The sequence below is a fragment of the Parasteatoda tepidariorum genome, chromosome 2 (assembly GCF_982258835.1).
Source record: "Parasteatoda tepidariorum strain Cologne lab strain chromosome 2, Ptep-v5.0, whole genome shotgun sequence".
In the NCBI taxonomy this organism is placed as follows: domain Eukaryota; kingdom Metazoa; phylum Arthropoda; class Arachnida; order Araneae; family Theridiidae; genus Parasteatoda; species Parasteatoda tepidariorum.
In genome coordinates, this window is record NC_141756.1 from 102,114,782 (window position 1) to 102,140,026 (window position 25,245).

The 25,245-nt window shown below is 30.5% G+C and overlaps 1 protein-coding gene and 1 long non-coding RNA gene across 3 annotated transcripts in view; one reads left to right on the forward strand and one right to left on the reverse strand.

Annotated features, from left to right (window-relative positions):
• Positions 1-25,245, reverse strand: part of LOC107442754 (neprilysin-1) — a 99,498-nt gene that overhangs the window by 15,514 nt on the left and 58,739 nt on the right. For both annotated transcript variants that reach the window (XM_087157909.1, XM_087157910.1), the window contains exons 10-16: positions 14,669-14,793; positions 13,135-13,357; positions 10,859-10,957; positions 7,764-7,841; positions 5,607-5,710; positions 1,071-1,129; positions 942-993 (exon numbers count right to left, since the gene is read on the reverse strand). In XM_087157909.1, coding sequence (XP_087014035.1) covers positions 942-993; positions 1,071-1,129; positions 5,607-5,710; positions 7,764-7,841; positions 10,859-10,957; positions 13,135-13,357; positions 14,669-14,793 — 740 coding nt within the window. The remainder of the gene's footprint in view (positions 1-941; positions 994-1,070; positions 1,130-5,606; positions 5,711-7,763; positions 7,842-10,858; positions 10,958-13,134; positions 13,358-14,668; positions 14,794-25,245) is intronic.
• LOC139424916 (uncharacterized) lies at positions 17,575-24,669 on the forward strand. The gene is made up of 4 exons (XR_015431475.1): positions 17,575-17,709; positions 21,236-21,347; positions 22,444-22,557; positions 23,618-24,669. It is a non-coding gene; the product is annotated as an uncharacterized LOC139424916 (long non-coding RNA).

Sequence of the window (25,245 nt, forward strand, 5' to 3'; positions counted from 1 at the left end):
ATTTTTAACAAGAATATCTAAAAAGACGTGTTAAAGGCAGTCATTAAAAAACACCCTGTTTGTGTGCATTATTTTCAATATACCGTTAATCAAAAAAAGCTTTTTTTATTACATTTTTGTAGTAAATTTCGATTTTGTGAGCGTTTACTAAATCAAGATCATTTTAATACATTGAGCATTTTAGCAAACTTAAGTACGAAATTAAAAATTTAGAAGAACAGATACATTTTAACGAATTAGTAACGATTAAAAAAAATAATTGTATTTTTAAAGAAATATATCTACAGGGAAAAACACTTAAGCTTAATTGCTAAAATTAAATTAAAATTCCAACACATAAAATTTCCAGCCTTCTTATGAAACATTAGTACAACTAGAGAGATTTAGCATTTTCAAGTGCACCTTCTTTTTTTTCTCGTACGTATGTTCTACTCAGAGTAGTTAATACATACATTATGCTATCACGACTTGTAATATGATCGATTTTAATTACATGAGATTTAAAAAAAATAATTTGCACTTATTTAGATCTAAGAGAAACGGTTCATCATTGAAATTTCTTTAATTTCAAAATCAATTTTTAGTAAAACTTTAATCGCCGAAAGGCAATCACAGGTTACCCATTGACAAAATGGATGTTGTCTAATTTTTTTTCACAACTCAAGAAGTATTTATGGGATCTCTCTGGTCCCATACCTTAAAAATAAACTCACCAACTCATAACAAAATTAAAAGTGAAAAAAAAAAGAATTCTAAAAAAATTATCAGACAGCAGCAGTCGCCATAGCAACGCATGCAATGACGATGCATGAGCACTGTTTACTATTACTCTTGAACACAGTTGAAAAGTGTGACGACGTCCAAATAAGGTGTCCACGCCATCAAACCCAAAACAACACCCATTTTGCCAATTGGCAAAAGAAGTTATGAATTTAAATTACCTAATATAATTTTGATGATACAGAGGAGGCTGTAGTATCCCAGCAGGGAACGCTGAAAAAAAAATTATTAAATATTACTTCGTTAGGAGTCTTCAAAGCTTCTCGTAAAGGAAATATAAATATACTCACTTATAAAATTTTTCGACCTCGTATAAAACGCATTAACAACCGCAGGAGCTGTGACCCATCTGAAAAACAGTTATGTGTATTTCATAACTCTTAACTGTTATGTTCTTAAACAGAAGAATTTTATTATGGTATATGCTTTAAAAATTGTGGAGCTCAAAATAAAAACATAGAAATTATGAAATTGAATGACTACCTGGGAATCTGGCATGTTTTTTATTATGTTTCGTACCCATCAAACAAAAATAATATTTTCGCTGTTAACTTTTCGGTTTCAAAAAATTTTAGACTCATTTTTAAACAATTTATCACACTCTTTAACCACTACGAAATTTTCATAGTATTAGAAAATATTTTTCGCAGTGGTAGCTAAGGTAATTTATTATAAATTTAATAAATATGATATTAAAAGAATTTTGTCTATTACTGAATATGATTAATTATATATATTATGTAGTAGTTGGCAGGCCTGCCAACTACTACAATTTTTGAAAAATATTAAATAGAGTGGTAGATGTTTAAAAACTAAAGCTTTCAAAACTTCTTATATGTAGTGTTGTGTCAAATAAGTTGAAATGAACATAAAGTAATTAATTAAAACATATATACCACTTGTATAAATTTTTAAAAAAACGTTGTTGTATGTTGGCAGCGCTATATATATATATATGTATACATATATATATATGCATATATATATAAAGTAAGTTCATATAGAGAAATGATAATATTCGTAAGTTTTATATAAACATTTCAATTTGTATCAAAATTATTTGCACATTTAGATAGAGATATGGCAGGGCTGAAAGACGGAAAAGAGGATATCGAGACGGAAAAGAGTAAAAACTGGTAACAAATAAATTTCATTTTTTAGTTTTTTTCCGGGAATAATACAAATCCATAACTACCAATTGTTTTTAACGGATGCAATTTTCATATTGAATTGCTTCATCGCCGTGATACATTTCCTTACAGTGAATTGTTATTGTTGAGAATAGATTAACTCCTTCCGAGTATTATCTAATATTGAAATAGTTCTTCTACCAGTATTTTCTCTTTTCCGTCCCGCTTTCAGCCCTGTGATTAGGTTCCATCAGAAGAAAAGCTGAAATGATATCTTTTAAGAGCTATAGCGACTACCCGATGAAGGCAATGCTATTCAGTTCAGAACTATGGAGGTGTGTTATCGTCAACAAGATTCAGAATTTTATAAATAAATTTTTTTCAATTATTAAAGTGGTAGCTACATATATTTTATCCATTTCGTTTTAAAAGTTTTTTTTTACTTAGTTTGAGAAATCTTCGGATCTTCACGTTTTAGGACTCAACCTTAATGGTTTGAGAGGGTCACCTCAAATATGCTTACTAATTAGTGTGGACGATATTTTAAGTTACGAAATCAGATACAATAACGTACTTTCTCTGGATTAACATACTTTTTTTCCGACGAATTCGGATTTCAGACCCTCAAAATATAGGGTGTAGCCGCAACCTGGGAAAAATGGTCCAAATAGGCTGATCAGGCGAGCGGTCCAAAATGTTAACCTTTCAACTTTAATTTTTTGCGTATTTCACAATATATCGAGAATCATTTAAGCAAATTGAAAAAATTTTGTGCACAAATATAAAGTTGGTCTATCCGAAGATAATTCTACACAAAATCTAGCCTTTAGTATGCATTTATTATTTTATTTGATGATAACTGAAAAAATTTATTCGTAAGGTTTACAATTTTTTTACGTCATCTTAAAAAATGTATTTTTACATGGCAAAATACAAAATTTGAGTGAAATCGGTCGAATAGTTCTTGAGAAATCGAATTTTGAAAAGTCGCAACTTTGAAATTCGTTTTTCCAGGAACTTATTCCACCGATCTTGCTCCAATTTTGCATTTTACCTTGTTCTTTAAAATGTAAAAAATTTTTACATTGCAATTCAAAATGTTTTTGACTGTTATTAAATCAAGTAATAAAGGAAACGAAGGAAATAAAAATATGAACACCGAAGCCGACGTCTTCAGGGGATACCGGCTCCGGTAGCCATAAAGCAAAACCATTTCTAATTGAGGGAGAAGCAAATGCCTAAATTAACTCCCTCAGTACCCCGATGGTTTTGTATAGAAGTCCAGGAAAAAACATGAAATACAAATAACAAATTTAGAAAAGAAACTCAAACAAAATCATCAGAAAAATAAAAACTCGCTTATCCAGGTCAAACATCGATATTCACTAAAAGTTATTTTTTCCATAGAATCATCTTTGGATAACCGAATTTTATAATTGTGTGCAAATTTTTTTAAATTCGCTCAAAAAGTTCTCGAGACATGTTGAAATACCCAGAAAGTAAAATTCCTCACCAATCTATTGGGACCATATTTCCTAGATAGTGGCTACCCCCCGATATTTCAGGCTTTTCTTCAATATTTTATTAGCATTTAATCCAAAACACTACAGTAAAACGGCTGAATTTACAGTAAAAAAAATATTTCAACAGTTTAACCTGATCTAAATTGGAAAACGGAATCCTCTAATATTTAAAAGCAGTTGCGCTATTGTGGACAAAAAAACGTTTTAATTTCCAAAATTTCAAGCGTTTGAAATTTTGGAGACACTTAAACATTTCATTTATTGTTACATATACATATTTAGGTTTGCGTGCTTTTTTACAAAGACGGCTTTTAAAACCGTTTCATTTTGAAGAACAAACAGCTCAAGTTTGAGAAGAACATCACAAAGATACATACAGCTAGTATTACGACAGAATTCGAACCTGCTACCTAAACACTAAGGAAAGTTGGCGGATCAGCAAGACCTCGCGAGCAAGGATATCCCCTTACAAACTTCATTACATTAGGTATCATATATATATTTTTATATCGGTTGTGTATTGAGGAGGTAAAAATCATTGTAAATCCAAAACAAAGGGGTAAACATCACTTTTAAATATTCTAATCTAAGAAAATCTTCCGTTTAAATGGAAGAGTTTAGCACGCATGCTTTTATAGCTAAATATGTATTCCGAAATCAGTAACGTATCTTTGACCTAGCAACCACAATATATTGCTTTACTAGTACAGAATTCCCAATATTCCACCAAAATACTTAAAAGTTGTAGCAAACATTTATATCGTAAAATATATTTCCAGTTAAAAAAAAATAATAATTATACAACGTTTCTAATCACCACAATATTTTTGTAACTTAGTTATATAAAATAATACCGAACAATTAAACTGCATATGTCTGTATAGTAATTAAATAAAAATATGTGTATAAAGTGAAAAAAAAAGTCTCCGTGGCTGAATGGCATCACTGTTTCGGCAAACGCTCTGTACGGTGGAGATATAAGGTTCGAATCCCATCGTAACCCTAACTAGAAAGTATTTTTGTGCAGACCTTCTCTAACTTGTGTTATCTGTTCATCAGCGTCGCATTCTACACGTCGTATCGATAATGAGAAATACAAGCCGGCAATTGTGTGTGTAACAATAAATAAAAACTAGTGGGCTGCGCCCCATGCTCGCTAACGCTCGCCAACCCCCGAAAATTGCTGCGCAATCTTAATGGTTTGCTTCGCAAACCAAGCTCGCTTCGCTCGCTACTAACTTAAGTACATTGCAAATGCACAAAATTCTAAGAATTCAAAACAATCATTCAAATCCATATATCAACCTTTTTTTTTAAAAAAAATGACATCTTTTTGGTAAATACTAAGTCATTAAAATAAATTTGTATTCAAATAAATGACATGTAATTCGTTAAACCCATTATAAATGTGCTATAGTATAAAATCTTAAGATAAAATTTCTAAAACAGATATCTCTTTAAAAAGGTTAAAATATTGGCTATAATTAAGTCTATTAAAAATTGAAATAAGCGAATTGCAATGGAAAAACCTGCATGAACAAATAAATTCTAGTTAAACAAACAAATTCGTGATATAAATCAAAAATCGTCAAATAAATTCGTAATACATTAATTCGTGAAAAAAAAGCGCTTTCGACAAAATACTAAAATAGAGATATATCGACAAAGACTACTCACTTCTGCCTAGCTTATGCTCTCTCTGGTTATTCCAGTTTCCGTTTTTAAAAGCGCTATATGTTGAGCCATTTCAGCTAGATTTGGCATGTGACATTTTTAGCAGCAATCATTGGTCGATTTTCTAGCGTTGCCATTCGGGGAGTTGTAATGAGGCTTTTTTTTGTCGCCGTGTAAGAGAAATATATATATATATATAGATTCCTGTTAAAAATCAATCAAACTTGAGTGGATATTAAATCAAGGAAATCCGCACTTTCTTTCACACTTTATTACCGCTTAAATATTTGTGACGGACTCTGGGAAGATTTGCAACCAAAATAGTGGAATAATGTCTCAATTCACGAGACGTTTTTTTTAATTTTTTTTCTCTTTCAATTGATTAGTTTTTAGTAGTTTTAAAGAATGATTGAGGAAGTTAGGGTGCAATGTAACTTACACCTATTACATAAAACTTACGCTTATTGAATTTTAGGATTCAGCAATTGCGAATACTTACTGTTTCCTGTCAACTGGTGTACGCAGTTTCATTTGCTCTCTTGCTGAGTTGTGCTTCAAATTCAACAGAACATTGTCGAAATATGTATCTGGCTTGAATTCTATCTACACAAATAAACAATTTTAATAAATTTTGCAAGAAGCATTAATCTGGATGTAAAAGTCATTTATATTTATTTATATTTATAACCATCGTTGAACAGCCGATTCAATTTTGGGTTTACGACTACTAATTTTCAACTCCGTAGCCTTGTCATTTTGAACTCAATCCAGAAGACAAGTGAACTCCTGGATCAAGTATTTGGAGTAATTTGCCTTCGAGGAGGACTTTTTGATGGAACTAATTGCCATTTGCGTTACATGGAGAGGAAAATCAAGAAACCCTTATTAAAACTGAAACCTAATAAAAATTTAAAACTTAATCCCGGTTACACCTTATTGGAAGGCAAAAGCTCTATCCCCTGAGTCATCACGGCTCATGTAAAAGACATTGGAAAAATTTTGAATTTTAATATAAAAAGCAATATTTTTTTACAACATTTACTGCCTCACACAAAAATTCATGTTTGGAAAAAATTGCACACTTTCTTATAATAATTATAGTTAAATAAAAAATTATACTAATTTATACAAAATTGTTATAGAAAAAAAAAGGCAAAAAAGAAAGTTAAAAAGAAAATTAAAAATTATTTTAATTTAATTCTCTACAAAAAAGTTATTAAATTTTAACTTAGTGAACTGAAAAGGTAACACGGTTTGCGCAATCCTTGAAAGATTTGAATACTGTATATATTAATAGATTTACACACAGTGATCCCAATCTGTAAAGTTTGAAGAAGTGGTAAACAAAAAATTCGGGAATGTCTTTCACTAAATCTTATCTACCAAAATATATTTAATTAAATGTTTGTGTAAAAGCTTCTCGATGAAGTTTTTCAAATTATAGTGAAATTAAAACTAAAGTTCTATGCAACTTTGCGACGTATTTGTCATCATTTGTTAAATTCTTACAAACAGTTTCCCTCTGATCTCCGTTAAAACTAGTTGAATTTCTTTAGCTGTAATTATACTGTCTTATGATTAAGAAGTTTAGAATTTTCGTATAAATATACTTTTTGTGGTAAATACAAAAATGTCAAAATATCGATGTGTGCATCCTGAGTAATACAAATTTATACCTGCCAAATTTTAATCCTTTCGAGGATAATTTTCCCCGGTGGAAGTAAAATGGTATTTTTATTACAATTGTAGGCAGAAACATACGCTGAATTTGTAAACATCTATTCTGTATAATATATTAATTTATATATTTAAATTTTTTTTAATAATAGTGGTAGTCAACAAAAATTATAATTTTTTTTCCAATGCCCACCTGAATAATGACCTAGGTCATACAGGCACCTGAAGGGCAGATTTGTTGGCCACTCTTTCAGGGGCACCACATTAGGTGGGCCAACGTTGCTCCCACAGTAAGGGCAGATAGTACAGAGAAGGAAAGAACATCCATGCCTTGCCCGGGAATCGAACCCAGAACTCTTCTGATGCAAGGGCAGTTCCCTAACCCCTATACAGGCTAGTCGGCACAAAGATTATAAATTAAGTTAATAAATGAAAGGAATATATGGAAAGCATACAATTTACTACTACTTTAAATGTAGAAATAAAATTTTACGCCAAATGCGTAAAAGTTGCAGGTATGCAAATTACATACAAATAAGCATACTAAGATCCTTATTTACCGAGAAATTATCACACTGATATCCTTTTTATCTGAGAAATGATCATACTTAAATCCTTTTTAACCAAGCGATGATCATGCACAAATCGAATGCTATTATCCAATAATTAAATAATTGCTACTTCAATGCAGAAATTGATAACAAAAAGAAAATTCTTTTCCATTTCCTTATCGCCATTTTAATTTTAAAAAAGAACATGAAATTTCGTTTAAATTTTGGGCACTACTATACCAAACATTTTATTATTTACATTCCTCAAAAAAATTCAGAACAATATTAATTTATAAAAATGTTATTTAAAAAGGCAAAAATTTTTGCTAACTTTCTAGCGTTTTTCCTTATGTCGAAAATTTGCAGTTACTAAATTAAATGCATTAATTCAAAATTTTAATTTGTCACAGAATATTCGAATTACTCACTCCTTCGTATTCCGCATCTAACTCTTCAGAGTTCAAAATATATTCTGGAAAACCAATCTTCTGGCTCATCATTATAGCCTGCAAATAGATTCAAAATAATTTTTAACTTAATTCCAAATTCAAATTAGTTTGATTAGACAGAAATTTTACTTTCCAAACCTTTCTCTTTTTAAAAAAATAAGAAATTATGTAAATTTTATTCTGAATGCCTTGAATTTTTAGTTTTGAATATCAATTTCTATGAAAGACTTTTTGAAATATTTGTGCACGGTTCTTAAAACAATAAGTTTCTTACAAACTGAGGTAAACAGCGTTTAAGAGCATAAAAAATATTTATAAAAGCAGACAGCTGTTTCGGATGTTCGCTGTTCTTTCTGTTGCACTGATGAAGGTTGCCCTTTAAGCATCCGAAACAGCCTGCTCTGCTATTTGTCTGCTTTTATAAATATTTTTTGTGCTCTTCAACGTTGTTTACCTCAGTTTGTATTTTAGCACAAAGGTCGCCCACTTGTGTATCAATAAGTTTCTTCTTCAAAAAACAAAGAGTGGTTGCACAATTATTAACCGCTTCCCTAATTTATCCCGAGTTAACTCGGGTATCTATATATTGCAAATATTTATAATCCCGAGAATACTCGGGCGTAGCAGTAAGTTTTGTTTTATCGCGTTTTTACTTGGTTGGAAACAAAAAAATAATCTGTTGTGATTGGAAGCTTGCCATGTTTTGTTTAGGAGTTTTTCTGTTAGATTGTTTTGCAGGACTGTCTATACCAGGGGTGGCCAAGCTCCTGGATAGTCGTGTCATTTTTCAAAATTTAAAATTTTTTCGCTAGCCGCAATTAAATACGTATTCAAAGTATGCAAAAAAGATCTTAAATTTTTTCTTTTACACAAATTATATTTATTGAGAACATATAAGCAGAAGTACAAAATATGTGCATTGAATTTAAATATTAAAAATTACTTTTACTTGATAATTCTTTAAAATTTGATGAATAATTGGTGATAGCACTTCTCAGTAATTCTTTCAGACGCTTGTTAGTTTATACTGATCGGTTTTTGGATTTCACGAATTTTAAAGTGAAATAAAATGATTCACATCAGTACGTTGTTCCGAATATTGAAATAATTCTACAATCAGCTTTTTTGAATTCAGAATACTTCGATTCTGGTTCAAATTTTCAAAATTCAGTAATCGACGTCGACTTATATTTTAATTGTAAAGCTTGATCTTCTTGCATCTCTATTAATTCTAATTCTCCAGATGCTTTTTGTGTCATAAATATATTGGAAATGGAAAACTCACCTTGAATTGAACAGCGTTGCACTTAGTCTTTCATATTTGTTCTCAGTAATTTAAAAGACATTTTGTAATACATACGGAGCGATAACAAATTTTTAATATATAATATCGCAAAAATTTAAAGGGAACTCGGGTACATTTATCGAGAGCCACAAATAATCCGTCAAAGAGCCGCATGTGGCTCTCGAGCCGCAGGTTGGCCACCTCTGGTCTATACTATAGTTGCTGAATTTCCATCGAAAAAAAGAACAAAAAAAAAGCATTTCGTATCACTTCATTGTCGTTTGGAAAATATCACTTTGTGTTATCCCTCGTTTTAAAAACTATTACACAAAGACTAATATTTAACTTTTTTCATTTGCCCGAGATAATTCGTGATAGTAAACAGATGGTAAACTAAATGTTTTTGCACTTAAAAAAATTTAAATTTCAACTTAGAACTTGCGTATTATGTTGTGTTTTAATTCCTTGTACTTATTAATAAAATAAACAAAAATATGTTGATTTTAACATTTCAAAAAAATTGGAAAGGGAAGCGGTTAATATTTATTTTATAATCATCATTATTATTATTATCAATTGTTATTATTATAATTATTTATTTTTTAAGAACAATCTAGTTCTATCTACAATAATAAATGAAGAACATAATTTAGATCTGCAGTCAAATTTTTTGTTTCAAGCGGACGTTATATAGCGGGAGCGAAACGAATTCATTAATAACGAATTCATTTTTACCTCCATGGGTGTTTTTAAAATTTAAAGTTGGAAGAAAAATGAGTTGAGATAAACCGCGAAGTTTCAAACGCTGAAAAAAATGTTTTCAAAATAAGAAATTATGGCAGGATTCAGGGCTGAAAGCCTATATGTAGCAAGACGGAAAAGAGCAAAAACTGGAACAAAAGTCACTTCATTCTAGCTATTTTTTCGAGAAACATTACATTTCTGTAACTACCGAATTTTTTTTACAATTTTAGCATATATATATAACAGCTTCTTTCTTTATAGAAAAGTAAATATAACTGATTAATTAAATCAGAGAATAGTTTAACTCCTCCCGAAAACATGTTAAAACTGAAACGGGTTTTCTACCAGCTTTTCCGTCTCGCTTTCACCCATGGCAGGATTACGCATTATGAAAGTCACAGCGGCGATGAAGATGTCAGAAATAGCATGTCAACTTTTCAATGTGTACCATCCCTCGAAGTAGGCGTGTTTAAATCAAGGTGGGCGTTACTTTCGATGTTAAGCGAGCTTCTATCACGTCCAAAAGGTCACGAATGTGGAGAAAGAGCTTTTCGACTATGTCATCACCTTAACATCAGAAAGCCTCCAAACGGCTTTTTAGAAATAGTCAGCGCAGATTATTTAAAAAACGAACCAGTTGCGCACATGAACCCAAATTCCACTTTAAATGTATTTAAGAGAAATGTATCATATATATTTGAGAATTGAATCTGTAGTGGTTGACAAGCAAATAAGACAAACCAATCATATTCATAAATTTAACATAGTTTTAGACATAGATTTTTCTATTAAATGGCTCTTTCGCATAGAGCACTACCTTTAAAAAAAACGCATAGAGGCTTTCAATTACAGTAGGCGTAGACTACGCTTACCTTCATTTATTAATTTGTTCTTAAAGAAATTCAACAAAATAACGTGTCTTCTAATATAGTAAATTTGAGTTTAATAATCGTAGTGGTAGTTACGCTACATAATAAAAAATAAAGCTTCATCTTTTTAAAATTTCTAACCCAAAAAATAACATATTCCAAATAATGAGTAATACTTTTTCGCGAGCAGCAGATCTGGTCTCAGCGTCCATCCAGTCTACTTCATCTAAGATCTCCAGAAAAGATGTTTTAATGTCGAGAATCATTTCATCAGCCTGTAACAAAGATGGCATTAACACTATTCACACAATGTATAATACTTTTTTTTTAGAATAGATCAGCCTAATGTTCACTAGTGGTTAAAAATATTAAAATTTTTATACCTACACGTGGTTCATTATCACTTATACACACCCTCTAACATATGATTTTTGCGAGGCATATCAGTGAACTAAAGCCGGAATTTTTAAGACAAATAGATTTCACATCAAATTTTCATAAACACTTTGGACCTCTATTTGATCTTTAAAATACCTGTTTAAATTATTCATACGTGGTGGAATTTCTTTGATTTCTCATTTAGTAAAATATCAATACACTACTTTTGTTAACACTAGAAAAAAAATATTTCCTGATACTACGGAAATGCTGAAATAGTTGAAAAGTATGCATAGTTTAATACTATCACACGAAAAGTGAATTATTCTGTGTTTCATTACTGTTTATCATAATTTTAAACAGTTATTATTGTTTGTTTATTAGTTTGTTATTATCTTACTTACCAAGCTTTTAGTTAGAAAGTATACATACTTTTCTACTCGTGCCTAACGTTTTTTATTTTTATTTTTTTAATAACCGTTGTTGAACAGCTGACCCAATTTTTGGGTTTACGACTACTAATGCTCAACTACGTAACCTTGTAATTTTGAGCCCAATCCAGAAGGCAAAGGAATTCCTGGATCAAGAATTGGGAGAGAGAAATTTTGCAGGACTTTTTTGATGTAACTAAACCCCATTTGCGTTACATGGAGAGGAAGACCACGAGAACCCTTTCATGGTTAGCCTGACGGCAAGGGTACTCTAACCCAGGATCCGTCTATCACTGAGGATATTTCACGTCAACACTGTGGTCGGTGAAAGCCAGATGCGGAACTATCGACCAACCGTTGCTGGGATTCGAACCCGGTTCACCTCATTGGAAGGCGAACGCTCCATACCCTGACCCATCGCGGCTCCGTGCCTAACGTTTAACGTTAAAAGAAATTTTATTAAATCTAATTTTTTTTAAAAAAAAGGGGGGGGGGAAGGGAAGATTTCCGTATCGCGATCTGTGGCAGAATAATAGCCAAGTCTTGAAAACTTCCGGGCAGAGGCCGGCGAGAATCTAAAGCAAACATCATAGAAAGGGAACAACTCGAAAGGTATAACACGTAGCCACATCCGGGCTAACATCTACATGTTTTTTTTTTCTTAAATTTGTAAGTTTAAAATCTTTTTGGCACCTTGGCGATTGAAGTTGGCGTGACAGATCACGAGGCTGAAATATACCCCAAAAAAGTGATAACACAAGAGTTTTCATTATTAAGATTTACTTTGCAGAATCAAAATGGTTCTACCTACTCTACTATATTAATCCAGATTTAGATTTCGACCTGAAGTGAAATCATAGCTCGTTTCTAACGTTAAAATAATAGTAGGTAACAGAAAGAAAAATCCATTTGTTATAAACAAATAAGCACTACCACTTATTTCATATATAGACATTTTTTTGTGCGAATTAAATTTCTACGAACAAGAACGACACGAAAATTAGCTTGAGGAAAACGGTAGGATTTTTGGAACTTTTTCTCCCTCTGAATTTTTTAGCCAATCAATTCTCGCCTCTCTTTCTAAAGATTTATCAAGTTATGACAAAGTTTCTTTTTTTTTAACTAAAAAGTAATTTGCGATTTACTTTGTTTTTTCTTCAAATAGATATATTAAGCCACATTCACACAACAAAGGACAACCCATAGAGAGAAACATCCATGCCCAGAGCGGGATTCGAACCCGCAGCCATTGGCTTTGCAGTCAGGCACGCTAATCGCTCGGTCACCTGGCCGGCAGATATTAAATACTAGAAATGATACTAGAAAAAGTAATATATTGATTGTAGCAGACATTAAATATTGATAGTAATAGTAATATATTGATTGTAGCAGATATTAAATACTAGAAATGATACTAGGAAAAGTAATATGTTGATTCGTAACATATTAAATACTAGAACTGTTACTGGAAAAAAGTCATATATTGATTTGTAACTGATTCTAAAAAAAGTTATATGTTGATTTGTAACTGATATTAGAAAAAAAGTATTGCAACTGATACTAGAAAATGTGATATATCGCAATTGATGCTAGAAAAAGTAATAGGAAGAAGGAGATATTGAAGGAAGAGGAAGTATTTGTACCGTTTCCTTACTCTTCTCATTGAAATGTCTCTTGACAAACAATGCACCCATAGCCATTCCCATGTACTTGTTCACGTACACAGTACAGGTCTTCCACCTGGGAGATATAGACTGAGTACCGTAGAGTGCACTGTAGTACTCCTGCTGCTTCATCAAAAAGCGCTTGTCCAAGTTACTCACACGGTTGTAGACGAACCTCCACAGTACGTAGTTAGCAACAACTCTAAATGGGGGGAAAAATCATTCGATATTTTTAATACGTAATAGTTTATTAAATAGTTATGTTTAAAATAAAGGTACATTTCAATACAAGTACAAACCATTTTAAAGTACAAAATTGCCACTATTATTACGACGCACTATAAGATTCTATGTAACATCTTAATTATCATGTGATACTATACAGCTTTATTGTTTTTATGCGACTGAAACCGGTTTGCACTTATTTACGCTCGTGTATCAATGGGTTAAACTAGGCGATGTATAATATAAATTTGACGATAGGATAAATTGACGATATATTATATAAATGTAGAATATTTATTATATCAAGCATTATATTATAATGATTAGAACAAATTGTTAGACCCGCTGTTGTTTTTTAATAATGACATGTTTTGCACAAGTTTATATGCGATACTTTAACCCTTTGACGGTTATGAACGAGTTCAGCTCGCAATCGAATCGTGCCTCATAATGCGCGCAAACGAGTTCCGCTCGGGAGCAAGATTTTGACCGTAATGGTTAGTAACGAGCACTACTCGCGTAGTGAAATTTTTCCCCAATGCGCGCTGACGAGCTGAGCTCGTTCGCCATTATTATTCTGCATTGACTATGTTAAAAACGAAAAGTACGTAAAAACAGTCAAATTACTTTCAGTTTAGTATTTTTCCTTTTAAGTAATTTTTTCACCACTAAATATCAAAAACTATAAGTAACATATAAAATGCAACGTTAAAGCAACAATTTACTGGTTACTCTATTAAAAAGTAGGCGTAACTGTACTTCTCCAACGAAATTTGCTACATAATTTGCTACCACTTTATTATAACAATTCCAGAAGACGGAGCAGTTGGCATCGCCAGAGAAGGGTGACATTTTCGGGAGAACGGCGGTGGAAAACAGATGCCACTTTCGACTACTGTTTGCACGTAATACTGCGCGAATTAATGTAACGAAAACTGCTCATTTTCCTGACCGTCAAAGGGTTAATATTTAAACATACATGTATTGGATTTTTATTCAAGAGATTTTTTATATACTTCCTATTTGTATTTATTTTTAACGTATTGCATTACAATGTTAACCAATGGATACAAGAGCGTAAGCAAGTGCAAACCGGTTTAATCCGAGTAAAAACAATACAGCTGTAGAGTATCACGTGATAATTATAATTTCACATAGAATCTCAAAGTGCGTCGACTAATATGGCCAGGGACTGTAGTAACATGTAATTACAATAAATACAATGCTATTTGTTTATTTCTTTAATTATTTTAGATTGCGTGAAAGATATGAAAGCAAATTTGTTTACCTTTTGGGTGTATTTACAACTAAATCACTCATAGAAAGTAGGTAGGGAACAGCGTATACGACGATTTCTTCGTCATCTGGCAGCTCTAGCGGCATAGCTACACTGAAATACAGGGTCCAGTTTACCTAAACACAGATAAAAGCAATAGTGCAAAAGATGATAGTTACAATGTAAGTGAGCATAAAGCAAAGTTAAAATAAATTTTTTTTTGTCAATTGTATCATTTGAGTAAATAAAAATATATGGAAGAAATCAGTTTTTTTAAACTTGATTCTGAAATTATCATTAATGTTATTTTTTCTTACATTGGATTTAGAATAACCAACTTTTAAAATATTTTCAACAATACTTAACATTAAAATTTTTACAACAATAAACTAATAGAGAGTTATATAAAAATCTTATGCAAGATATTATTTTAACAATGGTTCACATTGTTGCAAACGAAGCATCTGATTAAAAAAGTTTTTTTTGACTCATTCTTGTTTGAGATTTCTCAAATGCTGGTTTAGACTTTTTGTGAAATTAAAAAGTGAGAATTATGGATAAAAGCGATTTATATCGTTTTGCTCTTTTGAATCATTGGAGAAAGGAAAGGGAAAAGTATCCCCGACCTAATCGTAAGTATAAAAAAAATACTTTTAATATTTTTATAATTTTAACTATTTATTGATATGGAACTAGAATTGTGTTAAAACTATCTAAAACTTCTGTACAATTATCGACATTAAACCTAAATTTAAAGAAGATTGAGAAAATTTCGTAAACTTCAAAAAAATTAGAAATTATTTTAGACATTTGGTATAAGTAATACTTTAGTCTTAAACTAGAAAAAAAATTTATGGATAATTTAATAAAACTTCTTTTTCTAAAATGGGTAGTCCAATTTAAATTTTTTGCTGAATGGCAGTATTAAAGAATGAATAAGAAACATGTTCAATAAGAAATTTAGAGGAAAAATAGGTTTGAGTATAGAATAGAGTGCCTCTTAGATTTTGCACTGTAACCTGAGGCTTATTATAAATACAAAATACTTTATTTTTCTGATATTTCTATCCCTATTTCTTATTTCCTATTATTCTCGATTTCTCGAAAACAGAAAAAATCTCACTTTTTAATAATTTTCCCTGTTTTCTGCCAGAACTTGAAAAAAAATTTTAAAAAACGCCAAAATAAGTAGGTCAACCAAATTGTAAACTTTTACCGAGAAATATAATAATGATGGGTAAAATCCTAGAATAGCCCACCTCTTGGCGACTATTTGAGATCTCGCCAAGTTGGTGATTAGTACTGGGCTCAACGTTGCTTTTTGATTACTATAAAAAAAATTTAAAAATTATTTAAACATTAACAATTTATTCAAACAATTAAATAATTAACGATTTTTTTAAACGATTTATTTATTAAAATTCTCTAAAATACCTCTCGGAAACGTGGTTTGGCGAGATTTAAAAAAATCGCCGCGGGTTGGGCTATTCTAGGATTTATGTTTTTCTATATCTTATAAAAGCATCAAAAATAAAAAATAAGACAAAGTAAAAACAAATAAAATATTACGATAGAAAGCACTATTTACCCATTTAAGTGTTTTAAATCCTCGCTGAAAGAATGTGGTGCAATATTATCCGAATTAGATGTTCAAAAACTGTGAGTCATTTTAAGTTAATACCGAACGAGCATTTGCACACACGTTAGAGCATATAGCTAAATCTAAACTACAATAAATGATAAAGCTCACACCAAGCTCTGATGCTTTCACTCCATTTGTGAAACGTTTTCTCCAAACTTTGCCAAAATTTGGAAATCGTTAAAAGATAGATATATTTTTGGTTAACAATCGACGAGAGAAGGTAAAAAGTTTGATTTCGATATTGAAATGCTGAACGAAATGCATGATGCTGAACAGTTATGAAAAGGTATGTATATTTTTAGTTGTAAAATAAAGATAATTATGTTCGCATAAGAACGTGTTCATAAATCTGCCAATTGAATTAAATAATTTTATACTATTTAATTTCTATCAGCATAAGTTTTGCTGAGCCTTGCTCAAATTCAGATAATTATTCTCTCTGTGCTTTGTTTATGTTTGATTCACAAACTAATTTTATTTTAAGAAATATTGTACATATAAACCATAAATTTATAACTCTTGTTTTATACTGTAATGTCACTAAAACTTTACTTATTCTTATGTATATTATTACTTTATAGTATTATTTACTTATTCTTACTCTACTGCAATTATAAATTCTTAGTGTCTACTTTTCACCAAGAAGTGTAACAAAACATTCTTAGTGTTTCACTACATCAGGAAGTATTCTCGGCTCTTGGTGTAGTAGAAAACCACTTGGTGTAAAAAAGTTGCCACTATTTTCAGTGTTAAGTTACGCTACATTTTTTCCACTGTAGTAATTTTTTTAAAAAAATTTTAATGCTTTGAAGAAAATTTTTTTTAATCCTTTTTTCGCTTATTAATAATTAACGTGTTTGATAAATCCAGACATTATCATTTAGAAACTATGTTTTATTTCTCTGTTAAAGAAATATACGTGACAGTTACAGTTTAAAGAAGCAGTTTAAATGACGATGCAGTCTTGTAATTTGTTAGAATTTTTTTTTTCCTTCTGTATTTGGTACAATCTTTGTATGTGATACAATGCTTGATTGTATGCCACATAATCAATCATTGTATCACATGATTGAATTATGATGGCATCAATATATCACATGAATCATTCACTTAATTATTTTATTAAAATGTTCTTTTTCAAAAATATCTATCTTTTTCAAAGAAGATTTTCAACCTTTTAAATTGAATTTAAATATAAGTTGCGAAAGATTGTACGTACGGTAGTATGTTAAATTTTCTTTTATTACTAAATGGAAGAAACATTTATTTCATAACTTATTTAAGAGAGATTTATTTTCAAAACTATGTTTTATTCAGATTTTATTTTAATTAATATTTTAGCTTGTGAGGATGGTAGCGAATTCGATGATGAATTCGAAGGGGATTATTTTGATTTGGATGAGATTGAGGAGTAAGTAGTTATCCTTAAAATTTTCAAAGCTTTTGTCATTATTTTCCTTCTTTTTTTTTCAAGAAAGGGTACCCTTTTAGAGTACCTGAAATAATCACACAAAAAGCAAACACACAATTAAAAAGCAATGAAATGAATGAGCGAATGAATGAAATACAGTCAAACCTCGCTATAGTGAACATGGTTTACAGTGAACTCCCGGATATAGTGAACGAAATGTTCGCCCCCGCCCCTTACTGTACACATATAATATTATTTTTTGTGTATATAGTGAACCGAAAGAAGAGAGTAAATTGGATATTATGAACTTTTTTCGGTCTTCGAATGACTTTTTTTCCCTTCATTTTTTGGTAATTTTGAATTTTTTTCATAAAATACGAGTACGGATTGTAGTCATAAGCATTTTTCTTGTTTTCTTCTTCTATTTCAGTTTCCCACCCCTAAATAAAGGCCATCCCTAAATTTTTCGTACGCAAGACAAAGAATAGTAAAAAATAAAAGTTAAAAATTTTTTTTTTTTGTTATTACAAATTTTTTTTCAATCATTTTTATATTTCTTTTTATTGGTCGTTTATTTAAATAATGTGTAATAAAAGGGAGCAGTTCGGGAAAAATAGTTAAAATTGTTTGCAGTGCGGATATTGTAAACTCACGGTTTGAACCGAAATTTCGGTCCTTTGAAGGTTCACTATAGCGAGGTTTGACTGTAAAGTACTAGAACTTACCTTTGGATTTATACGCATGTCTGCGATTTTTGTTAATAATTCGCAGCAATAATTCTAGTGACATAGCGAAATATGCAAATTTAAAATTGAGGATGCAAACTTTTAGCCGCCCTCTTAACTCCTCTATTAGGACAACATTTTGCAGATTATTTTTCAAACTTTTAGGGTAAAAAATTCGAACCCATTGAAAATAGACATATTCAGAGAATGCATGTATTTGTGTCTGATTTCTGTAAATGTAATTATAATATGTATAAAATAAAAGGCTTTATAAGGGTGAACCATTAGTTTACATATTAGTTGGAGAAAATCCGATATTTAGATCAAAAGTTTTTAAGAAGCTCATTTTTATTTTGCACCACACTCTAAACCAGTGATTATCAAACTTATTTCCTTTACCGCCCCCTTTGGAAATCAATTATTTTTCAGCGCCCCCCATTTTTTATACACCCCTAAAAATTAAAAACCACAATTCCATTACTTTAATTAATTTAGTTATATGTATTAGTCGGTTCTGATGTTTAAACTTACATTCTAAACTAGAAATTTTTACCAGTGAGAGCAAATAAAACCCAACTTTATAATATTAATAATATATTTTAATCAAATTAAAAGAAACAACATGTAATCAGTTTTCGTTTTTATACTAATCTAATTAGATGGATGAATTTGATGATATTTAATAAGTTTGTTGATATCAGGTTCGATTTTACTCAGAAACAATCGTAAGTCGCCGCGTTTGGTAACTTGCAAATGATTTCTCTTTTTAGTAAGCAGCGTTGTAACAGCGCTAAATCCATGTTCACACAAATATGACGATGGGAATGCTATCCTAAATCGCTCAACGTTAGACCACAATCCAGGGTACAACTGCGGAATTGACTTTTGTAGTCAAAATTGTTGGTAGCCATTTTTGTATTTGATTTTTATTTCCTCGTTCATTGTCAGTTCTATAAGTTCTTCTTCCAAGTGGGGTGATATTGCTATGTTGACATTTGAAAAAGGATCTAACACCCAGTCTGATATTTCCAATTTCAAAATGTCCTGGAATCCTTCAATGAAATCATTGTCAAGATTTTCCAAATGTTGGTAGTAGACGAGCAAGTCGTCGTTATTGCAGGATACTGATAAATTTGGAAAATTATGGAACTCACGTCTGCCGTAATTCTTATTGTGTAAGAGCAGCTTGGCTACGAAAGCAGCGACGACATTTTTTGTTTTTATTAAGTTCAAGTCATCGCCTTGAAGTTGGAGATTCATATCGTTAAGCAATGTATAAGGGTCTGTCAGGTATGCGATATCATTCTTTGATGTGATGAGGTTTTCGCGCAATTCTGTGTCTTTGTTTTCCAAGAACTCTATGACAGAGTCAAACAGATTGTAAAAACAAGTAGGACAATTTCCTTTTGATAGCCAACGCACTTCTGTGTGAAAGATCAATCTGTTGAAATCTTCATCATTATCAACACAAAGCTGATTAAATAATCTGTCATTTAAAGAGTTGTTTCGGATTTTATTGACTGCTCTGAAGACAAGTTGCAATGATTGAAATAGTCGTTCACTTAAATTTCTAGCAACTAAATGCTGTCGATGTATAACGCAATGTACAGCAAGCACATCAGGAATTTTCTTTTTTAAGTACGATATGAAGCCTTTTTGACACCCCGTCATAGCTGGAGCACCATCTGTAGCAGCTGATATAATATTCTTCAACGGAATTCTTTTTTCATCACAAAACTTTTCCAGTGTTTTAAATACGGTTTCTCCTTTCGTGTCTGTCTTTAAATTTCTAGCAAATAAAAGTTCTTGACATTTTTTTTCATCTTTAATAAATCTCACGTAAAACAACAACCATGCTTCATTAGTTAGCAAAGTGGACTCATCCAACTGAATTGAAAATTTACTAGTCTTCAGATGATTGCGCAATGACTTTTCAATGCTTTCAGCCATTTCATCAATTCGTCTTTGGACAGAACTATTGCTCAAAGTCATTTTTCGAATTATATCTGCCGCTGGATTATGGAGCACAGTAGTTATAACTTCTTTTTTCGCCGGCAAAATTAACTTTTCTCCGATGGTGTGTGGTTTACCTGTTTGAGCAATTAACAGAGAGATATTGTATGAAGCTCGAAGTCCGTCATCGTCTTGCTTAGCAGCCATCGAAAAAAGTTTCGATACACTTGGCTGAGCATTATGCTTCTTTTCCAGATCTTGAAAATAGGCTACATTTTTGTCCTTCTTATCCGGATGCAATTTACTCAAATGGTCTTGAAGGCTTCATCGCTTCGTTCTGGTGCAATGTAATTAAGGTAAAATTGCTCTAATTTTTTAACTATCATCGATCATGTTCCTTTATCTATCCGCAGAAACTTGTTACAACTTGATTGCTTACGGTGTGCGGGCTATCCTACTAAATCTATGTTAAGTATTTTAAGTTTTTATAACATCATACAGGGTAGAAATATAAACTAATTATTCGTTATTGTGTAGTAGGTTGGTTTTAATTTTAGTGAAATTTAAAATACTATATAAAGTAAATGAAATTACAAATTATACATCGCCCCCTAAAACACATCATCACCCCGTATTTTTCTGGGCCCCTTAACACCCCCCTCTAGGTTTCAAACGCCCCCAAGGGGGCGTTATCGCCCACTTTGAGAAAGACTGCTCTAAACCTAAAGAAACTCTGGAAGTCACATTCAAAGATCACTTAAATCACTGGATGTCACACAATTTGTTTTTAATAAAAATCTATTAGCTTCTGAAATATTTAAGAAAATATATTCTTTTTATAATTTTAGTGGTGAAGAGTATATGGTGGAGATGAAAGCTGAGGTGCAAACCTCTGATGATGTTGAGGATGATGAGGTAGAGGTTGGTGAGGTTGAGGATTATGAGATTGAGGATAATGAGGTTCAGGATGATAGAGATGAGGAGTTCATTAGGTATGATAATTAGCATTTTTATTTTTCTTTTCTTAATGGTAGTTTAATATTTTAGTTAAAACGAGCTTCAGTGTCAGAGTTTTTTTTTTTTTTGACGTATTTCAAATATTATTTTCGCAACTATTTTAGAATAAAAAGTTGACATAAAAAGTTAAATGACAACAAATTTGCCGATTAGTTTAAGTTTTTTTTTAAATCCTTATGATTCAATGGTACAGGTGATTTAAAATGAATTTATTGTGCATGAATCAAATGAATACGTCCGTTTATTTATAAAATTAAATTCTTCGCTTTGCCAAAAAAAAAAAAAAAAAAACATTTTAGTCTTTTTAAACAATTTTACGTAGATTAAATTCGCAAAAATTTGCTAAATAAAGTAAAATAATTAAAAATACAAATGCTAAAGGAAGGACAAAGTCACTGGTATAAACCAATTTTCAGAAAAGAATTCAAAATTCGTAAAAAAACTAAATTTTTATGAAGTAGTTAAAGGTCTAAGAGATCTAAACAATTCTACACAAGAAAAGACGTTTATTCTGATACAAAATAATTTTAAAATGAATTACATCAGAACATACTTGTTGTAGATTTAAACTCATTATTTAACACTGTTTTAAAGTATTTTCTATATAAACATTATTCATTTTTCCATAGACTATTCTCAATAAAAGAATTACCGAAAAAACAATATGAATTGAATAAAAAACAAAATCTGTTTCATAAATTTTAGATAAAAAAAAATGAATGTGGTTAATAACTAAATGGCAAACATACTTTTTTTAACTGTAAAATATTTTTAGATATTCCATAGACGCAATTTTGGAATTTACTTATTATTGCTACTTTAACTATCACTCTTACGATGATTGACATGCTTTTTTATCAAATAAATAATTAAAACAAGTATTTAAAATAAATACTTCTCCAAATATTTTTAAGACATCTAATAGTTGGTTAGTTGATAAATATATTTTATCTTTAATAACAAACTTATTAAACAAAAACACTATATTGAACTTAATGTTAAGTTTAATTTTTCTTTTTTCCTTTATTTTTACTTCTAGAGATATCTTTACCTACCCAACTTATTTATTCTCGGAGGAAAAAATTGCAAAATTATATAAGTTGGATGTAATACATGATAAGGACTCCATCGAATATGGCATTAAGGACGAGAGGTATTTAAGCTTTTTCGAAACGTTTTAAATATAGACATTGTTTTAGAACATATGTAAAGTAATGATTTTCATTTTTGCTCATTTATATATACATATATATACAAAAAGTTCTTTTTGTTATCTAGAATTATATTTTAAACATGTGCAAATCCAATTCAGTTAAATCCGTGGTTAAAAAATTCTGTAACTGAAAATTAACCTCCTTCAATATTCAATAAATATTTTTTTAATAAATGTGAATGATTTCTCTAAAAAACCATCGAATAAGAATTTTGTATTTAATCTTCACCTTTTTATTTCTTCAAAATTTTGAATTATCCAGTGTAAAATATTATTACCTTGCGCAAGTCCAGTATTCGGGCCAATCCAAAGTAACCGAGAAATCAAATGTGGTTCTATACTTCAGTAAGAATGTGCCTCCAAAATATATCCCATTAATGTCTATTTACAGTTTAATTTCATAATTTGTAATCTTCCAACTTAGTTACGAAAACATATTTAAATCATTATTGCAAAATGTTCATAAATAAGCGACCGTTCTCACTTATCGCTTTATAATGTTATCATTTCTGTTTTATTTTGTGTTTTTCTTGATTTGGGGGGGGGGATTTTTGTTTGATAATGTACTTTTTTAAAAAAGTTTTTTTTTTTTTTTTTGGCGCTCCTCACTCTATTGATGTATTTTACTATGGCTAAATTGATTAAAAAAAACTAACAGAAAAATCATTTTGAATATTTTTAACTGATTTCAAGCAATTAAAATTAATTTATTAATGCAAAAGTTTTAAATCAAGAAAATTTGCACAAAACAATAAAGCTGAAAACTAAAATCTTTCTAATAAATCCATCATGAATTTGTTTCTCAGTGTAAGTCAGGTAACGGTTTCTACCATTGAAAAGCTTCAATTGACTTTTTGAAATCTGTGCATTAGAAAATTTCGCTGATTTTAAACGCGTTTTACTCTAAACAAAAAGTTTTTTTATTTGAAAAAGAAGCTTCTGTAACAAAACATGATTGCATTGAGTTTCTAATAAAGTGAATGTTATTTTTAAATTTTAGATTGAAAAATCGTGATTGTCCTTTAAGAGAGGAAAGAGATTTTTGGGAACGAAGTGATATTGAACTAACAATCAATGAACAATCTGAACAAGAAGAGCAGGGATGCTTTTGTTTCTTCTCTAGAATGTTCAGAAGATTGTTCAAAAGGAAATAAATCACGACTGGTCTGGAAGTAAATCACGACTATAACACCTAAAAAGTTGTAAATCTCTCTTCCTATAGAACATGACTTTCAAACATAACACAACTGTGACTCTTTAACAACTATGAATTATTTTTCCCAAACTCGTCTTTCAAGTAATTACATTATTGTGACTCTTTAACATCTGCAAATTATTTATCAAGAGTCTGACATTCAAATAATTACACTGATGTGACGCTTCCACATCTGTCAATTATTTATCAAGAATTTAATTTTCTAATAACCATATGCTGTGACGCTTTAACAACTGCGAACTGTTTATCAAGAATTGGGCATTCAAATATTTATATTGCCGTGAATCTTTGATAACTAAGAACTATGTATCTAGAATTTGACGTCCAAATATCTATGTTGTTGTGACTCTTCAAAATCTGTAAATTATTTTTCAAGAGTTTGACAATCAAGGAAATATATTGCTGTTACCTGTCGACAACTGTAAACAGTTTCTCAAGAATTGAATATTCAAATAACTGAATTATTGTGACGCTTTAACAACTCAAAACTGTTTATCAAGAATTTGACATTCGAATAATTTTATCACTGCAAGTCTTCAACACCTGCATAATTTGTTGGAATTTGACATCAAATAACTTTATCGTTGTATTGATTTATCGAATGCAAACTGTTTATCACGAATTCGACATTCAAATAACTATTTTGCTGTGACACATTAAAAACTGCAAACTGATGATCAAAAATTTGACATTTGAATAATTATATTACTGTTATTTTTTCAATGTCTGAAAATTGTTAATCAAGAATTTGATACTTAAATAATAATATTGCTGTGATATCCTTAACATCTGTATATTTGTTTTCTAAAGAAAATAAAATATGTGTCAAGTTCAAAGTATGTTTTATTTATAAATAGAGTAAGACATATATCTAATTTAATATTATTTACTAGTAAAAAGTGATAGTATGCATTTCATATCATATCATGACGATATTTTTTTCCTATCAAGTACCATTACAATTATAAAAAAGTACTACGCCTTAACATTGGATCCAATTATAAATATTTATGATATTATAATATGAATATATGATATGCAGAAATACTTTGTAAAACCACTTTTCCTTTTCTTAGGGAAGAGAAACTGTCCTTTTAACCTATAATTTTGAATCGATCAAACATATCGCTCATGGGCTGCAATAGTGGCACAACTCAAAAAGCACGCGTTTTGGACTAAGAACGGATGTAAATATGAAAATGCACATTATTTCAGCAGCAATACTTGCACAACTCATAATTCAACTTGAAGGTAATCTTTGTTTAAGCAAGCTGAAGCATTTCTTATGCATTTTGCTTAGTAATGAAAACTTTAAACGCACTTATCTCAAAACTTAATTTCTTTTAGTTGTTCCACTATTGCTGCCCATGAGCGATTTCGTTATAGCGTATTAAACTACAACACCAAGACAC